General features: G+C 35.3%; 1 protein-coding gene across 1 annotated transcript in view; it reads right to left on the bottom strand.

Annotated features, from left to right (window-relative positions):
• Positions 1-22948, bottom strand: part of TTLL5 (tubulin tyrosine ligase like 5) — a 469247-nt gene that overhangs the window by 63231 nt on the left and 383068 nt on the right. The window contains 1 exon segment of the mRNA XM_074235683.1: positions 7868-8082. Within this exon segment, the coding sequence (XP_074091784.1) occupies positions 7868-8082 (215 nt within the window).

Below are 22948 nucleotides of genomic sequence, written 5' to 3' on the forward strand. Positions count from 1 at the left end.
ATAAGGGAAACATCCTTCACCATCAGTCCTCTGGAATCATGCTTGATCACTGAGTTGATAAAGGGTTCTTAAGTCTTTCAGAATTAGATTTTTAGTTAGTTTTTTTTATTTTTTTTGGCAAAAGTGACTTGCCCAAGGTCACACAGCTGGGTAATTATTAAGTGTCTGAGGTTGGATTTGAACTCAGGCCCTCCTGATTCCAGGGTTGGTACTCTATCCACTGTGCCACCTAGCTGCCCATAGTTAGGTTTTTTCTTTTTTAAACAGTATTGCTGCTAAAGTATAAATTGTTCTTCCAGTTCTGCTCACTTTACTACATCAGTTCTTGTGTCTTCCCAGGTTTCTGTAAAATATTCTCTTTTTTCTTTTTTTTAATTAGCACAGTAGAATTCCATTACATCCATATTCACATTGATAGAGCTCTAGGTGAGGGAATCAGGGAAGAGCTGAGTTCAAATTTGGATTCAGACTGTTATTAGCTTGATGATCCTGAACAAATCACTTAACCTTTGTCTCAGTTTCCTCAGTTGTAAAATGGGGATAAATAATACCACCTACCTTCCAGGATTATCGATTTTCAAATGGCATGTTTGCAAAATGCTAAACATACTACTGACTATATTCTATTACTTAACAAATCAATTCTTCCTTCCTTTCTTCTTTCCCTATACCTTCCACCTAGATTTTATTTGAATCATATAGAAATGCTGATGATTTGTGTGGCTTTATTTCTTACTTTTTGAAAGATGGCAGAAGTTTTAAATTTTTAAAATTATTTTTTAATTGCTTCTATAAGGTTCTCTAAGCATACAATCATAATATCTGCTAAAATGATAATTTTGCTTCTTTGTCTATGTTGATTTCTTCAATTTTTTTTTCTCTTTTTTTCTTATTGCTATAGCTAGTATTTTTGGTACACTATGTAAAATAGAAATGATGACAGTGTTTATGCTTGCTTTACCTGTGATCTTTTTCTAAAGGACTCTAGTTCCCCCCCCCCCCCCATTACATCTAGTGCTGGATCTTGATTTAGATAACAAACATTTTCCAAATATGGAAAAGTATGTTTATTCCTATGTTTTCTATATTTCTTTTAAGCACAAAAGGTTATTATACTTTGATTTTGAAAAAAGGAGGCTATTTTAAAAATGCAAGTTATATTTAATATACATCTTTTATAAAAATGAATACTTACTATATTTTGTGCAATTCTCAGTCTTTATGCCACCAAAAATTTTGATTGTATTAATAGATACTATATTTTCACGTACTCATCTAACACATAATTGCCTTCCAGTCCCCATTTAATTTTTAGCATCTACTAACATAATCATATGATTTTTGTCATTATTAAAATTGCAAATTATGTTTATAATTTATCTAATTTTAAAACAACCTTATATGCACAAAATAAGTCGAGTCTGGTTATACCTTTTGATCTGTAACTATAGTATTTTTACTAGTAGTTTAATGATTTTGCAACAATGTTCATAAGACATATTGATCTATAGTTTTCCTTTTCTGTTTTAACTTCCCCTGGTTTAGGCATTATAACCATATTTGTGTCTTAGAAAGAATGAGGCATATATCCTTTTATAATTTTTGTAAGCAGTTTGTATAATATTGGTATTAATTGTTCATGTAATTAATGCATGATTGAATTTTTCTTATGAATTCATCTAACTGAAATTTTTTCTTTGGGTATTCATTTATGACTTCGTTTATATCTTTTTCTGAGACGTAGTCGTTTAAATTCTCTATTTCTTACTATGTTAAAATACAGGCAGTTTATATATTTGTAAATACTCATCTACCTCATGTAAGTTATTGGTGTTAGTGGCACATAGTGGAGCAAATATTTTCTAATAACATATTATATTTCATTATACTTTTTTCTACTTTTTCATTCTTTGAAATTTTCTTTTATTCTCATTTTTAAATTACACAGTGTTTTATCTATTATAAAGCCCTTCTGCTTGCTTTATTTACTAATTCAAATTTAAAAATTTTTTGAGGAGTTCTGATTTAATGTCTGGTATTTAAAAAATGTGTCGATAAGGTTTTTTTTCTTTTGTTAAATGTTCAATCTGTCAATTTTTTCCTTCTGCTGATAAAAGTATTTAGAGATCTGTTTCCTTCATGCTTTGGGGATATTCCCAAATTGTGATGTCTACCATTTCTTTTAATGCTTGCCTTCATTTTTGAAGAAGACCACAATATCAGGGAGGTGATGTTATGACAAGAACTTGAATTGGTTTTGAATGAGGTAGATGCTATGCTAAGTCACCAGCCTCACTTTCTTCTTCAAAGACATCCAGTAGCCAAATATGAATCAGAATGACTGGAGATGTCCAAGGATGTGGGGGTGACCAGAGTTAAGTGACTTGCCCAAGGTCACACAGCTATTAAGTGGTAAATGTCTGAGGCTGGATTTGAACTCTCATTCTCCTGAATCTAAGAGCAGTGCTCTATCCACTGCACCACCTAACTGCTGGATTAAGTTATTTAGTCCCTATTTATTCCTTTTGACAATGGCCCTTTATTTAATTTTTATTGCACTGTGGTCAGTAAAGTATATGTTTCATATTACTGCTTTTCTATATTTGTTAATAAGGTCTGCTCTTATATATGGTCTTTTTTTACAAAGGTTGCATGTGCAACTAGGAAATATGTATTTTCTTATTTCAATTTAATAACCATCAATGGCTTATCATTTGTTAACTTTTCCAAAATTTCATTTAGGCATTTAACTTCTTTCTTGTTTATTTTGTAGATAGATTTTTCTGGGAATGAAAAGGATATATTGTGCCTCAAATTGCTATTTATTGCTATAAATCATTTAAATTTTTCTTAAAATATCTACTTCTATACCATTTGGTGCATGTACCATTATGTACTGACATTAATTTATTGTGTATTATGTTTTTAGCAAAACATAGTTTCCCTGTTTCTTGCTTTTTATTAGATCTACTTTTTCTGTTGCATTGTCTGAAATGATTGTTACCTGCTTTTTCTGAATTCAGTTTCACTCCAACTCTTTATTATAAAATTGTATGAGGGGTGGCTAGGTGGCGCAGTGGATAAAGCACTGGCCCTGGAGTCAGGAGTGTTAAATCCAGTCTCAGACACTTAATAATTACCTAGCTGTGTGGCCTTGGGCAAGCCACTTAACCCCATTTGCCTTGCCAAAAAAAAAACCTTAATAAAAAAAATTGTATGAGCCTTTATATTTCACATCTATTTCTTGCAAGCAGCTGACTGATCAGAGTGATTGTTACTGAAGGATGGGATGGCTATGACAATTTCTTTAAATAAAATAACAATAAAATTTGCTGTATAAATTGATTATTCATTTCAATATTGTTGTATCTCAGGGACCAGGGAGGGCTGAGGAAAGGGGAAGATGGAGGAATGGATAGTCCAAGGAAGTATCAGAACACGTATAACATTTATCCATCAAGTTCCCAATCTTATATAGGCATGGTTCATGTTACTTTAAACCAATTACAAACAGTAATGTCATAGATCATTATAACATATGATAATAATAATAATAATAATAGTAATGAAAAAGTTTAAAATAGGGTAAGAATTATTAAAATGTGATACAGAGAAAATGTGAGCACCCACTATTGGAAAAATGGTGCCAACAGACTTTCTTCATGCAGAGTTGCCACAAATCTTCAATTTTTAAAAAACATATATCTATGAAGCACAATATGGGTTTCTCCATATCTATTTTCATGTTCTGTTGCTAATAAAAATACTATACACATACATGCATACATATGTACATATATTTCATCTTTCTGATATGTATATACTGTCAAAGTTTAAAGTATTTTTCATAACATATTTTTTCTTTATGACAATTCAGTGAATCATATATTATTATTTTTATTTTCCATCTGAGAAAACTAAGGTTCAGAAAATTTAAATAAATGGTTAGTTCTAGACCACATATCTAGAAAGTGATAAAGCTAGAACTAAAATCTGAATCCTCCGACACCTGGTACAATGTTCTTTTCACTATTTTTCACTTTTAATAACATGACTCTGTGCTGGATTCTCCTTTAATTTAGTTATGTGACCTTGGTAAAGTCACCTTACCTCCCTATGCCTCAGTCCCCTTACATGTAAAATAGAAATCTCTTCCTTAAAACATACTGGGAGAACAGAAGGATGTCAAATGTATTAATGTGTCATAATAGAATGACAGTGAGAGCAACAATAACAATTTAATATTTATAAAGCATTTTAAAATTTAAAATTTTTCCTTACAATTACCCTCTAAAAATGGCAGCTAAAGTATATTAATCCCCATTTTTGTAGGTGAGGGAAATATTGCTCAGAGAACACAGCTTCCAAATGCTGGAACTAGTTTAGGCTGTATCACAATGGTTTGCCCCCTATATATGCCAGAAGATTTTGAAAAAGGAGGCTATTATAAAAATGTAAGGCATATTTCATACACATCTTTTATAAAAATGAATACATACTATATTTTATTCAATTCTCAGTACTTATACCACCCAAAACTTTGATTGTATGTACTATATTTTCACCTACTCACCTAACACATAATTGCCTTCCAGTCTCCATTTACTCACTGGTAATAGTCACATACAACTGCTATAGAGGATACTTCAACTCAGTCTCCTTTATGGAGAGGCACATTTTTCCAGTTACAAAAAATTATTTTAGTTCAATTAAGTCTTATTTGGAGTGTTTTTTCCCCCCTTTGGTATCTGGGTTTTGCCTGTGGGCCTAACACTAAGCACTTCAATTTATTCAAATTTCTTTCTCCATCTTTAAAATAAAAAAAAAGTATGATTCTGGCTCTGAAAGTAGATTATATGGGAGGGGGGGAGTAGTCTGAATGTAGTTAAGTGCTTAGAGAAATACCGTAAATAGTTTTAGGAAAGGGATTTGGAAAAGGTTCTAAATTATGAGGTGCTACAAAACATCAAAGAGAAAAAGCTAGAAAATCTAAAAGGCACTTCCAAAATGAGAAATGTGAATTTCTTAATAAATCCAACTGTGGAACTGACAAAATTGGATTAAGCCTAAGGAAATATAAGTGACTGAGATGTTATGCCAGGGAGTTGGGGAGAAGGATAGGGTGAAGAGGGCAGAGTAGAATAACAATAAAGCAGAAAGGATTAACAAAATGTTGTTCAAAGCATGTAATGTAATGTGTTCATTTAAAATAAGGCCTTCACCAAAGGAGGCAGCAAATTCTTATGATTTTTGATTAAGTTATTCAATGTTAAAAGAGATTTTTTTTGCAGTTTGTTATTGTTTTTGAATTCTGAAGAAATCTTTGGCCTTTCTTCTGTACATATTGGGAAATTGGAAACAACATAATTCTGTATTATTAGAAAAGAAATAAAACTCAATTATTCTAATACTCAACTTTTTTTTGCACCAGCCTTCAAATTACAAACTTTATTTTATTTTATATTGCCCTCTGAATTTAACATGGAATCTATGGAAACTCTGGTGGCAAATGGAATTTGCTTCTATTTTTGTCATATGCCAAACTCTATATTAGAAGTCTGAAGTTCAAGCAAAAAGAAAGGATTTCATAAAGTCAAAATTCTCAAAAGTTTGAATGCTATGATGTCACTTCAGAATTCCTGAGTGAATTGGCAATAATCAGTCATAACTGATAAGAACTGATTCATTTTTATGATGCTGTATTGGGGCAGCAATCAATCACAAAATAATGGAGTGGCAGATTTTTCAGGCAGAAAGAGGAGATAAAAAAATAAAAATTACTTGCAGTGGCATCTTAGTCTGAACATCAACTATTAATCAGGCTCCAGATTTAATGATCTTTTGAAGATTCCTCTGAAAACAACACTTATCTGGAGATGTTTCTATAAGTTTCCTAGAGATGGGTTGCTGCAATAAGCAGATTTTTGTGTTCATCAATAAAAATCAACTAAGATGAAGCTGACAGCAAGATAAGAAAAATACTGGATTTGAAAATGGTGGCCTTCTAAGACATTCTATATACAAATCAAAAAGTTTTATTTAAGTTCTCTATTAACAGTGAATTGGTTTTCAGAGACTTATATTGGAGTTTTTAAAGCAAATCGGAAACTATTTCCTGGAATGACTTCTCACAGCATGCCTTTTGCTACTTGGATTATGTTTCCTAAATTCTGAAGAAATCTTTTGCTTTTTCCCTCTTCTATGCATTTTTGGTGCTGAGCTGTATCCGGTTTTCCCACACTCCCGCTTGTCAGAGAGAAGAAACCACAAAAATGTAGCAAAGCAAAGTTTGTCCAAAGAGCTGCAATTCCATCTCAGGAGGATAAACATTCCTAGTGCCAAGAAATGAGTACAGTACACCAGCACCTTCAAATATATAGCCCCACTGTGTGGTATGGGAACCCACCTATTCACTAGTACAACTAGTCTATTACTTATAGTAGTAGGGAGTACCTTACAATAGATTTTGATTACACCAAGAGAGACCAACCTGCCAGATCTGAGATTCATATGTCCTCTAACCCTACTAGCTAAATGTCTGCTTTTCAAATGCCCTTAAAGATAATCTGGTATGAACACTAAAAGGGATCTGGCAAAGAAAGTTGGAGTTACTTCCCACTTTTACCAGTGACCTTCATCCATGAATTTCAGTGTCTTTATTAATCCTGTCTTGAAACTCACAGAGAACCAGATTTGAAATCCGGGAGAGATCTTCTAGTCCAAATCTCATCATTTTATAGTTGCAAAAACTGAGGTCCAAAGGTGTTAAGTGACTTGCCCAGTGTCACTTGGTCACTTAATAGCAGAATTGGAGCTAGAATCCAGAACTCAGCTCCCATTTCAATGTTCTCTCTGTAGAGCTCAGTCAGTAAACATTATTTGTGTCCAAGAAAGTTATTACCATGCAAGTCCAGGATTTTGACTTTTCTGTGTATGTGATTTAATAATATAATTCAAAAGCCACAAAGGACAACTTTTGACTCTAATTCTGAACTTGAATCAAATACAAAAAAGAAGCAGAAGTATACATGAGATCTTAATACATGAGACAAAGGAAAAAAGAAAAGCTTACAAGGCTAATACACTGTTGGAAAAAGCAAACCCCATAAAGATATTCTGAAAAAATCCTCACTTTAAAAATGAAGCCTAAGGGGGGAAAAAACCCCAAGAAACCAAATCTGACTAGTGACAGAAAGATTGGAAGTGGAGTTGAGGATTCAGCTTTCCAGAATTAAATTAAGATTGAAAATTTCTTTTTAATGTATTAAAGCCATCATATAAAAGATATAGAATATTTTACAAGAATTGTTGAAACTAAGATCAATTAAATGAATTCATCACTTCCATAATCTGCCCATTAAAAATCCTGAAAAAAGAGGAGAATTTTTCAAAAAATATAAAAGATTCAGACCATGTAGAAAAGTTTGCCAAAGAAAGTATGTTCTTTCATTTTTGGAAATTCAAATGTCAAGATTGTTCTCATTTGATTTCAATTGTGGTGGTGAGCACCAACATTTTCACATCAGCAGGGAGTTACAAATGAAATAATAGACAGTCTCAATCCTGGAGAAGCCTAAAAGCCAATAAAGGCATTCATAATGAACACAAGATAAAATGTATCTAGCAAAATAAAATGAAAAGAGATGAATAACCAATTATGAAAATACCAAAAAAAAAATACATCTGGTTTTCCCAAGACTTTTTGAGTATTTACTATGAATGGCACCAGGAAGGATTTAGCAAAGACTAAGTACTCTCTCCTCAAGACAATAGTCTTGTCTTGAAGGCATGGTGAAGGAAGGACATTATTCTTATGATATTTTAGTGATATTATGACCTGGACAAGATATTGACAAAATAAACTTACTTGGGAACTTTTTGCGATGACATCTTCCTAAGCATTTGCTTGTGATTGAGCGGGGGCTTGGGGACCAGGGATGAGGAAGAATTTGGAGATGGCACCACCTTCTGTGGCAGACTGGTAGCTTTTTGGCCACTGACAGTGGCACTGGAGATTCTGTAGCCCGCATTATGTATAGACCACAGATTGGAACTGGGTAATGTGAGATTGCCAAAGATTGCCTGCAAAAAGAAATGGGGGGAAAAGATTGACACTTTCCCTTAATTGCAACACTTGCCACAAGAGTCTTTTACATCACTTAGAATTATAGAAGTTTAGAGCTAGAAGGGAATTCTAGTATAATTTAGTCCAACCCTCTCACAGTTACAAATGAGGAAATTGAGAAAGGATGTTTAAATGGCTTGTCTAGAGTCACCCAATTTGTTGCAGAAGTGAACTGGAACCTGTTTCCTGGCTTTCAGGTTAGTTCTCTTTCCATAACATAACTTGGAGTTATACATTCTTTTTTTTAAGTTGATTTTTATTTTTCTTTATTTTTCTTTTTTTAAAGATTTTATTTGAGTTTTACAATTTTTCCCCTAATCTTACTTCCCCTCACCCCACCCCCATATACATTCTTATAAAAGGGAAACAAACTTTTCATTACCATAATCTTATAATTCCATTATTTGTAGAGCCTATACTCTAACTTGATCTCCTAGCACCTCTGTACTCCATGGAAGCATTTTGTAAGAGCCTTGAGGGGCAGAAATTATTTATTTTTATATCTCCCCCAGCACTCCAATTCTTAAGGATAGAGACAGTGTCTCATTAACTCTTTATCTACCCTGGAAACTCACATTTAACAATTGTTTGAAATTTTTTTAAGATTAATTTTTATTTTTATTCTGAATATAACAAACATCAAATATAATGGGTATTTGTATATAAAATGGAACAGAAAAAGAAAATTGGCTCTCTAAGTATATAAGAATGGATGAATTCGTAGGGCTAGAATTGTCCTGGTGCTCATTGAGGTCCCCTATTCCTCAAAAGTCTTTTTACAAAATGAAGACATATCAAAGGAAATTCATGCATGGAAATTCTATGTAGGAGGTCAGTAGTTGGTACAGTCTATGCATACTGACAATCATCTGAGAAATAAAGTTCATAAATATTAGTTAATTTATAGAGAATGTAAGGGCTTTGGAAGCACTAATTATTCCTCAAGAAAGATCTTGAATCAAAATATCAAATCACTTTGCTGAATTTGACTGGCTTCTTTCTTGGGTGTGGGAAATAACTATGCTACAAAGAGTGGACTGAGAAAACCACAGTCTGAATACTGGCTGAGCCCCAGGAGAAAGACAGGAAAGGCCCTTCTTCTCCCACATGTGTCTGGCAAACATAAGGGCACTCGTGGGTGGGACGGAGGAGTTTCTGATAGACAGAACACAGACTTCAACTTGGAAGGTGAAAGGGGGAACAAAATCTGGGATTTTTCACCAGTAAGTTAGTACTGTTCACTGATTAAATCCTTGTAAGATTTTGCCAGAAAATTCTTTTCCCTTCAGCCCTCACTTATGTTTCACGGTGCTGGATCTTGGACTTGGATGACCACCTGTGGTGAAATAACTACTTAGATTCATAGTTAAAAGCCTGAGGAAGGCAATACAGATAAATATCACACTACTACTACTTTTTACAGTGGGTGATTACATGTCCTTTTACCTTGTTAAAAAAAAAATTCTATTTTTTTGTTTTTATATCACCTACATTTTTCTACCATATTTCTTCTCCCATCCTTTCCCAGAAAGCCACCCTTTATTAAAAAAAAGAATAAAAAAGTAGAGGAAGAAAAAAAAATCAGCAAAACTAGCCAACATATTGAAAAAAAATTGGCATTATATGCAGTGCTTGACTTTCATGGTTTATAACCTCTGGAATGAAGCAGGTGATATATAGCTTCTCACATCTCTTCTTTGGAGCCAAGTTTGGTCATTATAATTTCAGTTTCAGTTGTTTTGATATTGCTTTTCTATCCATCAACTTTGCTGTAGTCACTATGTATACAGTTTTCCTGATTTTGCTTACTTCACTTTGTTTCTGTTCAAATGTCTTCTCAGGTTTCTCTGTACTTTTCAGTCATCATTTTTAATGGCAAAGTAATAGTATATTATATTCATGTACCATAGTTTATTGAGCCATTCCATAATCAATGGATATCTATTTAGACCTAAAAATTTAGTCACTTTTTTTCACTTAATTCCAAATTGCTTTCCAGAATGGCTGCTCTAGTTCATTAACAATCTGGGTCCATCATTCCATTATACCTTTCCAAAACTGACTTTTCTCCTTTTCAATCATGTAGTTGTTAACAGTTTCAGGACTGCTTTTATCAGTTTGAGAATTATTTATTCCAATCCATTGTGGGCCCTTCTCTCTTGATTCAGAAGGGAGGAGTTTCTAGGTATTGTTCTCATGTCATGAGCCAAAAGAAGTTCATATTACATAACTACAAGCTATACAATCATATGGTTATTTCTGGTTGCTAAAGTACTTGAACGTGAATCTGAAATGAGATAATGAGATGAGCAAAAAGACTGTGTATAATTTCTGAACTTGGTTACAAAAATCTACACCACTCTGTCATAATGCTGACGGGGAGGGACAGAAAAATTTAAGCTACTGTTCAAACAAAAGGGCAGCAAGGAAGGCCAGAGATGGACCACCCAAGGAAATAAGGTAGCACTTGAGAGTTTCTAAAGATACATGAAACTCTTCAGTGTATCCTTCCATCTCTAAAATGAGCTCTTAATTCTTTTGAGAGGTTCTTAATAGTTCCAAATATCTAGTTTAGGCTAGAAGATGAATACAGGTGGTTGAGACAGCAGAATAATGAAGGAGATACACAATCTGCCAGTTATTCAGAAGTCAGAATGTTGTCATTACATGGAATGATATTAACTAGGTTATATGGCTATCACATCCATGGCCTTTTTCTCATTAGAGGTAGTACCTTCTCAAGTGAACAAGGCATGAAGCAGCAGATGCTGAGGTTTATGTCAAATAACTGACTTCTTTGTCAAATAGAGATCAGAAAAGTTCATGACTTCTTTCAGATTAGAGAAATGCAAGTACAAAATGTCAAGAGAGTCAGGAGAGATATGCACCACTTAACACATAGTGGCTGACTATGGGCAAGTTATTTGGCATTTCTTTCTCAGTTTTTCTAATTGTAGAAATGGCAAAATGATATAGATCTCCCAGAGCTTTCCTGAGAATCAAATGGCAGTGTTTGTAATAGCTTGGCAAAATTGAAAGCACTGCACAAATAGCAGATTTTAGTTTTGTTTTTTGGTGAAGATTCATGCACCCATCTATAGATAGTTTACATCTCAGGGAGTAGCCTGAAATCACTTACATTCCAAGTGATTTACTTAGAGACATATAACTATAACTAGTCAAAATCAGAATTTGAACCAAAATCTTTCTGGCTCCAAGACCAGGACTATTATTCACTATCTCCAGATTGCCTCTATCAATTAATTTTCTCACAATGAGGTCCAGGACTGTGCCCTATCAGTAAATAACTCAATAGATATTATTGGCAGACTGAATGAGTAATTCTTTTAGGCAGCATGTCTTAATGTCAGCTAATAATGCTCTCAGAAAATGTTTTATAAGTTGATGCTGACTCTTCTGGATTATTTCTCCATTTTATTTTTCAAAAATATCTTTATTTGTAGATTTATTGCAACCTGGTGAAACAGTTCTTTTAATTTTCCCTTGTTAGTCAGTTTATCCTATCTTTAATCATTTTTCCTGCTCTTTTTTCTTTAACCTCTCAATTAAATGAACTAATTTTACCTGCCTGAGTCAGCAGAGATTAGCTAAGCCCAAAATGTGCCTCATTTAGATACTCCAAGTTTGTTCATTTCAGATTTCTCACTTTTTATAGTACCATTTTCTTCATCTCTGTATCTGCACCTGGCACAGAGAAATCACTAAAATTGGTAGTAATGGATCTGCTTTTTTACTTTCTTTCTCCTACTAGGAATTAGTTTCTTTTCAGTTAATTTTGTGAGGCTATATTTCTCTTTGTATCTTCTGATTAATAGAAAGTCTCTTGTTTTCTATTCATATTTACATTGGAATGTTTGAAATAAACAATATCTGAGTCTCAGTCTCTTCATCTGTAAAGTGAAGTTGGACCAAATGACCCACTAATATCCTTTATGACTTTCTATCCATGAATCTATAAGTATGGTAAGAAAATTACTTAATTTTATTGTTTTCTAAGACAAACACATAATATTGGTGAAGAAAAAATAAGACTTAAGATGAGGCCAAATTATCCTAGGATTTAACTGCAAATTTTAAATTCATATAAAATTGGGGAGGCTAGGTGGAGCAGTGGATAAAGCACCAGCCCTGGAGTGAGGAGTACCTGGGTTCAAATCTGGTCTCAGACACTTAATAATTACCTAGCTGTTTGGCCTTGGGCAAGCCACTTAACCCCATTTGCCTTGCAAAAACCTAAAAAAAAATAAATAAATTCATATAAAATCAAATATTAACTCCCTTTAAAACTGAAAAAAGAATACATTTCTTTAAAGTAAATTTGGAACTAAGCCATTAATTTCTTTGGTCATTTATAGGTCCCATTTTTCAGAGGTCCATGGATGGCATTTTATTTACAAATTTAATAATTATGTGTATATAGGACTAAACTAGACTGTTCATATCTTTGCTTAAATAAATATCTTATTTCATCAATGTAAGAAACTCTCTCATTATGATGGGTTCTATTTTATTTACCAATAAGAAAACACACAACACATCATTATATAAATCCTGGAATCCCATACAAGCTTTTTTCATATGGTTGGGGGCTACACAATGAAGAGGTCTTGTCTTTTGCCCCTATAGTACAATGGTACTACTGTTAATTCCTCACATGCTCATGGACAAACAAATAAATCAGAGTGAAATGATGGAAAGAAGCTGTTTACTATGCAGCTGTAGCAAAGCAATTTTTTGAGGACACTGAGCAGGTTAATAATGTCCATATAAAGTACAAGACTTTTCTTCAATAGTTGGAAAATATATGGCTCCTCAATGCAAACCAAACCATCTGAATTCTGACAAATGACAATTTAAAATGTGATTTCAGAATTTTTGCAATTTCTTCCTTAACTCTGAACCTTCTTTTTGGTTAAGGCTATTAAAAACTTCTGTAACTAAGTGAGAACACTTTTTTTAGAATACCTCTCAAAAAATCAATAAGTCACTCAAAAAACATTAAGCTAAATTCAAAGTCTTTAAAAAAGTCACTTGATGAAGTAAAATGACTTCAATAAAAGAGGTTTGCTTCAGTGAGTTTTGAAGTTCCTTCACACTCTCTGGATTTTATAGAAAAGCATCAAGTAAGCTAAGGTGGGAGGCCCCTTCAGAGATGGAGCATGATTTGCCAGCACAGAGCAGAGAAATAACCATGTAATGGGAGAAGAGGTCCATTCGCCTTCCCCATCACCTTGGTCTAGAAGAAACAACATTCCAGTTCTGTGGGGTCTAGAGAAAGTGGGTATCCCCATCTCCTCATCAGTATCCTAAGCAGTATTTTTAGATTAATTGGCAACAGTGTCTGCATTTCTAGGAGCTAAGGGCAGATGAAATTCCTAGCTCTTTAAGAAGCCAACCTGGCAAAAAGAACACATTATGCTTAAAGTATCTTATAGGATGGAAAACACTTTCAGCAACTAGGAACTGGAAATGACTCTTTAGCTCTCAGTGCTTTCTCTTTTGTTTTGCTTTGGTTTTGCAAGGCAATAGGGTCAAATGACTTGCTCACATAGCTAAGTAAGTATTAAGCATCTGAGGCTAAATTTGAACTCAGTAACCCCTATTCCAGGGCTGGTGCTCTATTTACTACACCTAGCTGCCCCACTCTGTATGTTTTCTAATAAGCCTGAATCTATTTACTATCCTCTTTTTTCGTGAAAAAGGTTAATCCAGATCCTGGGGAGGCAGAAGTATTCTTTCCCAGCTGTTCTTTTGAACCAAATTAGTAAATACTGCTTTCTAAAAGCCTCTTAAGACTGGCTGATGAAATAATTCTCAATTAATAATCTTGAAGGGAAGCACTTTGATGGGGGCTCAAGCCAGTGGCATTCAAGAATCACCCTTGACTTTTCAAAGGTACCTTCAGAACCCTAAGGGAATGATGTAAGCAGTTTTTCTCTGGGAAACTGAATTATCAATGAAATTAAAAGTTGTGATAGGGATTCTCAGAGCTTAAATGGGATATGCTCAATATTAGTAACAACCTACACAACTGATCAAGAAATCTATCTAAAAGGTACACCAGAATAAAACATTACTGATTTTATTATTTAACTCTGTTGTTCAGATACCAAAAACATCAAAGTATAAGCACAAATGAAGTTTTTAATATAAAGATAAGCATTAGAATTTATAAATACTTCAAAACAGAGCAGTGAACCATTAATTCAGAATCTATCATTAAGAATTCAGTTGGGGGTGGAGCTAAGATGGTAACATGAAGACAGTATTTCCTGGGAACTCCTTCCCCAAAATACTCTAAAAGCCATCAAATTATGACTCTAGTCAAAATTTAGAGAGGTGGAACCAATAGTGATACATTTTCCCAGTCCAAGATAACTTAGAAGCTCTGTGGGAAAGTTGTGTTTCATCAGGACCAGGAGTTGGAAAAAGGCCCCTGCAGCAGCATAGGGCAGCCCAGCCCAGCCCAGCCCAGCCTAGGGATGACTGGAAACAACTTGAAGGGGTGGTGAGAGAACTTTGCTACACCAGAATGAGTGTGGAGTGAGACGCACTGGCTGCAGAACCTGCAGCGAGAATGGGGGAAACCAGCCTGCACCTCCGGAACAGAGCCCACAGCGGAGACTGCAGAAATTTCTCTGCTCTCCCTGGGACAGGACTCTGCTGTTTGCCCACACTCAGATCCAGGTTGCAGTTTAGCTTTCCATACTAAGATAGCAGGGACCCTCCTCACAGCTCTAGGGCAAAGGGGAATGCCTGTGGTCATCTACAGATCAAAGCCCAGGAAAGAGAATATAAGACCTTGAAGAAATAAAGGTCCCAGTGGTGTGTCCCAAAAAAAAACCCCAAAGCCTTGGAAGTGCTGTAAATTAGTCTTGGGCTGAGCAAATGAGTAAACAACAGAAAAAGAAGAATCCCCCCCATAGAAAATTACTTTAGTCCCATGGAAGATCAAAACACATACTCAGATGACAACAAAATCAAAGCTTCTGTATCCAAAACCTCCAAGAAAAATAGAAAATGGGCTCAGACTATAGATGAGCTCAATTGAGCAATTAAGGAAGGTGGAGGAAAAATTGGGAGGAGAAATGAGAGACATGCAGATAAATCATGAAAACCAAACCAGCAGCTTGGTGAAAGAAATACAAAAAAAAAATACTGAAGAAAATAATATGTTAAAAAACAGTTTAGGCCAAATGGAAAAAAGCAAAACAAAAGGCAAATGAGGAGAAGAATGCCTTAAAAAACAGAATTGGCCTGCTGGAAAAGGAGATGAAAAAGCTCTCTGAAGAAAATAACTCCTTCAAATGCAGAATGGAACTAAAGGAAGCTGATGACTTTGTGAGAAATCAGGAAGAAATAAAACTCTTCCAAAAAAGCCAAAAACTAGAAGAAAATGTGAAATATCTCACTGAGAAAATAACCAACCTTGAAAACAGATCCAGAAAAAAAATTTAAAAATTATTAGGCTACCTGAAAGTCATGACCAGGAAAAGAGCTTAGACTTCACTTTTCAAGAAATAATACAGCAAAATTGCCCTGAGATCCTAGAAGCAGAGGGTAAAATAGAAATTGAGGGAATTCACCAGTCACCTCCTGAAAGAGATCCCAAAAGAAATACCTCCAGGAATATTCTCAAACTCCCAAGTCAAAGAGAAAATTCTAAAAGCTGTGAGAAGCAAACAATTCAACTATCATGGCTCCATAGCCAGGATTACACAGGATCTGGCAGCACCTACATTTAGGGCTCATAGGGATTGGAAAATGATATTCTTGGTTTACAACTGAGAATCAACTACCCAGCAAAACTGAAAATTCTCTTTCAGGGGAAAAGATGGACTTTCAATGAAACAGGGGACTTTCAAACCTTCCCACTGAAACAACCAGAGCTGAACAGAAAGTTTGATCTTCAAGTACAGGACTCTAGTGAACCATAGAGGGGGTAGACGAGAAGGAATAGCTAATGAAGAACTTAATGTTATTGAACTGTTTGTATTCCTTCATGGGAAGAAGATATTAATAACTCATATGAACTTTGCCATTTATTAGAGCTGTTAGAAGGAGCATATATAGACAGGGCACAGGAAGGAGTGGAATATAATGGTATAATATAGTAAAAACATGGAGTCGATGGGTGATAAAGGGAAGTACTTGGAGGAAGAAAAGAGAGGAATAAGGAGCTAAGAAATTTCACCTAAGAGTCAAGAAAAGGCTTTTTAAATGGAGAGGATCAGGGGAAAGCAAGGGGTGAGCCTTCATTCCCATCAGAAATGGCTCAGAGAAGAAGTAACATACACTTAACAGGGTATAGAAATCTAGCTTACCCTAGAGAAAAATGAGAAGAAAGGGATGGGATAAGAGAGAATGGGGAGAGGGAAGGGGGGAGAATAGGTGATAGAAGAGAGGGAACATTGTGGGAGAGGGTACTCAGATACAACACACTTTTGGACAGGACCAGGATGAAAGGAGAGAGAACAGAATAAATGAGAGTGGGGAGGAACAGAGTGGAGGTACAGCTAGTATTAGCAACTGTGGGAAAAATATTGAAGCAACTTCTCTGGTGGATATATGATAAAGAAGGCAACTCACCCCCAGAAATAGAGCCATTGGAATCTTAACACAGACTGAAGTCCATTTATTTTTCTCTCTCACTATTCGTGAGGTTTCTCATCTTTGGGGGGGGGTGTTATGTTTACTCTTATAACAAAATTATTGTAATGATATAAAATAAACGAAAATCATAAAAAAAAGAATTTGTAAGTTAACTAGGGTTGTCATGACCAATAAATTCATCACCAAGAGGCTAGACTATTTGTGATGAATTTCTCTGTGCTTAGCTGGGCTGGTTCTTGGAAAGCAGATATACAGTCTGTTGCTGGGCCTGTACTTGAAGCCAAACTGGCATGGAAGGCCCTGGTAAAACTTGTGCTCCTTTACCTTAGAGAAGTCAGGGTCATTTGTATGACATGATATGCATCAGGTGCATAACATGGGCAGGATTGGGTTGTTTGTGATCTGCATCACTGCTTTTAAAATATTCATAATTTACAAGAATCTTGCACTTCCCATGGGGAAAAAATTCAACTTTATCTCAGTCTAAAATTTTTATAGTATCCTTTTCCCCAGAAGAATTGAAAACACTTCTACATATATTTCATTCATCTCTATTTCCTTTCATTGTCTCACTTATTCTTTCTCCCTCTATATTGGGGAAAAAACATTTTTGTTAAGTTTTTCTTATTTGGGATAATTCAAATTTGTTATTGTAGCTTCCTTGGAATATTTGATGGAAAAGCCTTTCTGCAGGCACAAATATATTGACTATTTCTTGTTGGTCAAGAGGACTATTTTAACTGGCAATTAGAACTCCATGGATATATTTAAAGAGCAATACCTTGCCCTTTAGGACTCTTTCTCCTGGTGGCCTTGAAGTATAAGGACAACTCTTTTAACTTCTAAAAAAACCTATGCCCAGCATGAGGATTTCTCCTATGTTGTCTTCTTTCCTTTGGTAAGGTGCCTTGTGGAAACTCAAAAGGCACTTGGCACTTTTCTCTTGCTGGGAGCCCAAGCAGCTGGGTATCAGCTACTGAATCTGTTACAGGAAGAATAGTAGAAGACTGACCAAGTGGCAGACTGATCAAGAGATGAAGATTTGTCCAAAAAGGAAAAAAAATTGTCATGGATCAGACTATACTCAATGGAGATGAAATATAAAATTGCCAATTAGCAGTTCTGTTGCAAATATCCTCATGAAGCTTGAATATTAAATTATCAATGGACTATAATCATTCTATGATTCTTAAGTGGTTTGCATTCCTTTTAATTTGTAGGAATAAAACCACCTTTTCTATACCTGGTTCAGGTTTATATCCTGGGTATTTTGTTCATTTCCCACCCCCTCCACTTGGGGAGGACCCTAGAAATAGACTAGAATTAGAAGGAAAACAGAAAGCTGGGAAACAATTTTCACAGCTAGGGGTTCTGATAAAGGTCTCATTTCTAAAATATACAGAAAATTGAACCAAATTTATAAGGTTATAAGTCATTCCCCAATCGATAAATGGTTAAAAAAATAGAACAAGCAGATTTCAAATGAAGAAATTAAAGATATATATATATATATATATATATATATATTCCTATGAAAAAATGCTCCAAATAATTACTGATTAGAGGAATGTAAATTTAAGCCACTATAAGGTATCACCTCACAACTATCACATTGGCTAAAGTGACAAAAAGGGAAAATGATCATTGTTGGAGAGGTTGTGGGAGGAATGGGACATTAATGCACTGCTGGTGGAGTTGTGAACCAATCCAATCATTCTAGAGAGCAATATGGAACTATGCCCAAAGAGCAATAAAACTGTTCATTCCCTTTGACTCAGCAACACCAATACTAGGCCTGTATCCAGAAGAAATCATAAAAAAATGGGAAAAGTCCCACATTTTCCAAAATACTCATAGCAGCTCTTTTTGTAGTGGCAAAGAATTGGAAATTGAGAAGATGCCCATCAAGTGGGGAATGGCAAAACAAATTATGATATATGAATAATGTGGAATACTATTGTTCTATAAGAAACTATGAATGATTGGACTCTAGAGAAGCATGGAACTGATGCTGAGAGAAGGGAACAGAACCAAGAGATCATCAAGGTTGAACAACTCACACAATTAACAACAACAGTGTGAGTTCAACCTTGATGGATACAGCTCTTCTTAGCAGTTCAGAGAGCTAGGACAACCCCTGGGAGATTTATTATGGACGATGCTATCCACATCCAGAGGAAGAAAAAAAAAAACAAAACCAAAAACTCTACAGAATCTGAATGAACAGTCCATTCACTTTTAAAATTTTCTCTTATGTTCTTTCCTTTCTCATGGTTTTCTTTCTTTTCCTTTCAATTCCTCATACAGAAAATGACTAATTTGTAAACATGTTAAACAGAAATGTATATGTACAATATTCACCAGAATACTCATTACTGGGGGGGGTGGGGATGGGAAGGGAGGGTGGAAGGAAAGTATGTAACTTATGCATATGCATGTGGATGAATGTTGAAAACTTTTCAAAACAGGTAATTGGAAAAAATAAAATATCAATTGGGGGAAAAAAGGAAAAAAAAAACTATAGTAGAACCCCAAAAAGAACTATTCTTAAAAATCTTATTATGGGGATATGTGGTGGTAGTGAAGTCTAATTCTACTAATGATGAGACAGGTAATACTAGAGCAATGAATAAAGAGTAAACAATTAAGGCAGATAAAAATCAGCTACTGCTACCAAATCTTGTATATGACTAGCTGTTATATTGGACTGTCAGCTAATAAAATGATCCTAGGGTAATATGCAGCAGAGAAACAAGAAATAAAACATGTTACAAGTTTCTGACAAAGGCCATAAAGGGGGGAAAAAAATCAAAGAAACAGTAGGCTATGAGATCCAAGTTAACTCACCCCCTGGGGGCCTAACTATATACATGTAATTTTGTCTTTAGAGTCCCTAAGACTACCCTTGTATTTTCCTTCTATTTTCTTTCCATTTGGATTTCCCTTCCATTGTATCTTCCTTCCATTAAGCTATATGATGATGAAGATGTCCTGGACAGTCATTTTACCATACTTACTCTCTTTCTGCCATGCTAAGATTCTAACATATTATTGTTGGCAGAATGAAAAGACTGAAAACTCCTGCTGAGTCTCCTCCCTTCCCTCCCTTCCCTCTCCCCAATACAAACACACAGCTGCTGAAGTTCTCTGAAAACAGTATTAATTCCTGCACGGAGGTAGAATTTTTCTAGGTCCTAGCTCCATGCAATGAACATTTTGGATTAGATTGGTAGGAATTGGTTGTGTAGGTGGATCCATTCCAAACCTGAAAGGTGATAGGTACACACATGCCTGAAGATACTCAGGCACATACACGTGGGCACAGAAACATACGTACTTTCACTAAAGAGTACATTACACTTTTGAGGCTAGAAAGGGTGTGAAAGCCTTGCTAACTCAGCTCCTCTTGGCGCCTGCCCCTTAGAGCCACGTTGGTCTCTGTTGGCCAGGCTTCAGGAATTTGGATGAGTGCTCCCACTCTGTATCCAGGCTGGTTCACAAAGTGGTAAAAAGGCCAAAATCAAGAAACAAATTTTCCTCTTATTTAAAGTGACCCTGCTATCATAGAATATTAAGTCATCTAAAAATTGACATTTTGTACTAGAATGCAGGAGGAAGAAAGATGGATAGAAGTGGGAGGAAAAGAGAAAAGTTTTAAAAACAAACCAGTTTAAAGTTAACGGAAACTTCGGGAGTACTGCCTTGGCCATCAAAATGTACTTAATTTTTCTACTTTCTGAACTGCTGGACTCTTTTCAGTTTGTATGAGGCAGAGGAGAGAGTAGGAGGAAAGGGGAGAGGGGGTGTGAGCAGAGGTTTAACAAAGGATCACTTTAACAGAAACTACTGAGTAATCGCTCTGCACTGGGCCAAGAATAACATCAGCTCAATGTCAGCAATTAGAATTGGGTCAGTTAGGCCCCACAGCCAGCACAGCCCTCCTTCTAGACCCCAGCATGGAGAGCTACTAACACTGATGTCATCAGCATTGCTCATGAAAGACCCTCAGACAGAGATGAAAGAAAGGCTTTTTGCATTTTCCTTGAGGGGTAATAAACCCAGCTTGAGGGGGAAATGGGGAAAGAAAACTGAGGTCAACAACTCAGGGAAGAAAACACATGTGTGTGTGTGTGTGTGTGTGTGTGTGTGTGTGTGTGTGTGTGTGTGTGTATGTGTAGACATAACTCATGTGTTGTATATATAGTAATCCTGTGTGTATATAAATACATAAATATAGTACATATAGTAATATTACATATATGTAGTTATATATTACATATATATGTAGTTATACATGTTCAGAGAGACGCTGAAGATAAATTTATAGTCATTAGAATGCAAATGTTGATATTATGGCTGCTTTCAAATAATCTTGCTCCAAAAAGGGTTAATCTACTTACTTATCTACTTCTTTATTCTCATAGTTTAGAAGCAGGGTACACTGAAAGAAGTTCTCATCTTAAATCACAGGCCCAGCTACTAAGGGACTGCTTCTGAGCAACACTAGTGAAAGTACAGCAACAGTGGTAGAGAGCAAGAAAACATTTAGATAACCTATTTAATAAAGAAGCAGTGGTAGGGGGGGGGGATCAATGGAGCAAAAATCCCTAGCAAAGGACTTTTGCCAGACAGTTTTTAATGGGAGATTCTGTACTTTTAGCATCCTGACATTCCCTTCCACAAGACAGCAAACAAGCAAACAAACAGAAAAATAAAAAAAGACAGCAAACAACCTCCGCTCCTCTACTACACTTAGCCAAGAGACCTTTTCTAATACTTATATCCCTTGAGATGATCTGGAAAACCAGTACAGTTCTAGGATTTTCACAGAATGATAAAGATGTAGGAAAGGGATTCTTTCCCTCCTTACCCTGGCCTCCCTGGCTTCCATCAAGTTCCAGCTAAAATCCCAACCTTCCTCAAGAAGTCTTTCCTAGTCTCCCTTAATACTACTGACTTCCTTCTGCTGATAATTTCCAATTTATTGTGTGAAAGTATATTTTTACAGATATATATATCACACATAGAGAAAATATAATATACACATAATATATAGAAAAGCAGTAGGTAAAAAATTCAGAAAATAAAACACATCTCTGTGTGTTTATATATGTATATGTACATGTATATTATAACGCATGTTATGAACATAATCTTTTCTTATGTCACACAAAACATTACATCTCATCAGTTAGTGTATATAGGTGTATACATGCACATGCACACACACACACACACATACACACATTTTGCCTCCCCCATTTGATTGTGAGCTCTTTGAGAGAAAGGACTGTCTTTTGCCCACCTTTGTATCTTCAGGGTTTTCTCAGCATGGTGTCTGATATAGTCAACTAACTGACTTTCTCACAAGCAATAGTGGATTCCTTTTTCAGTTATCTCATTTTTTCCTTCTTATTCCCTCCCAACTGGTCATAATTCTACATCCCTCTATGGTTTTGTCCTAGGTATCTCTGTCAAATGACTATAAGGTACTTTCATACTCATGTCTTGGTATCAATCTTCTCTAAGATGATATGTAAATTAGAATATGAGGGTATTGTTTCACACTGTTGAAGAATAAAGTTCAAATATAGTGAACTTTTGAATATGACATAGGATCACAGAAGCATAGATTTAGAGCTAGAAAGGACCTCACATACTGTTTAGTGTTGTTCAGTTGTTCATCTGTGTCCTACTCCATATGATTCAGTGGACCACTGCTGTCCATGATATTTTCTTGGCAAATTTACTGGAGTGGTTTGCCATTTCTTTCACCTTTCATCAGGCTATCAGAGATTAATTGACTTGTCCAGGGTCACAGAACAGGAAAAGTCTAAGGCTGCATTTGAACTCTGGTCTTCCCAACTCCAGGTTCAGAGTTCTATATCACTGAGCCACCAGCTGCTTTTTGACTACTTAGACTAATTTTACAGATGATGAAACTGAGGTGTACCGCAAGTAGTAAGTGGGGGAACAGAGATTTGAACCAAGGCAAATTTGATCCTGTCCTCCAGACCCAGTTTCTAAATACATCCTAGATCTGATGTCTAATTTGGGCCTTTTGAAATTAGAAAACAGAACAACACTTATAATACCTTGTATGTTTAAGTGCTATGATTGTTGTCAAAAAAGTATAGAGAACTCCCTCAAAATATAAAATATATGAGAAAGGTTGTGTAATCATTACCA

Source organism: Macrotis lagotis, chromosome 4 (assembly GCF_037893015.1).
Source record: "Macrotis lagotis isolate mMagLag1 chromosome 4, bilby.v1.9.chrom.fasta, whole genome shotgun sequence".
In the NCBI taxonomy this organism is placed as follows: Eukaryota; Metazoa; Chordata; class Mammalia; order Peramelemorphia; family Peramelidae; genus Macrotis; species Macrotis lagotis.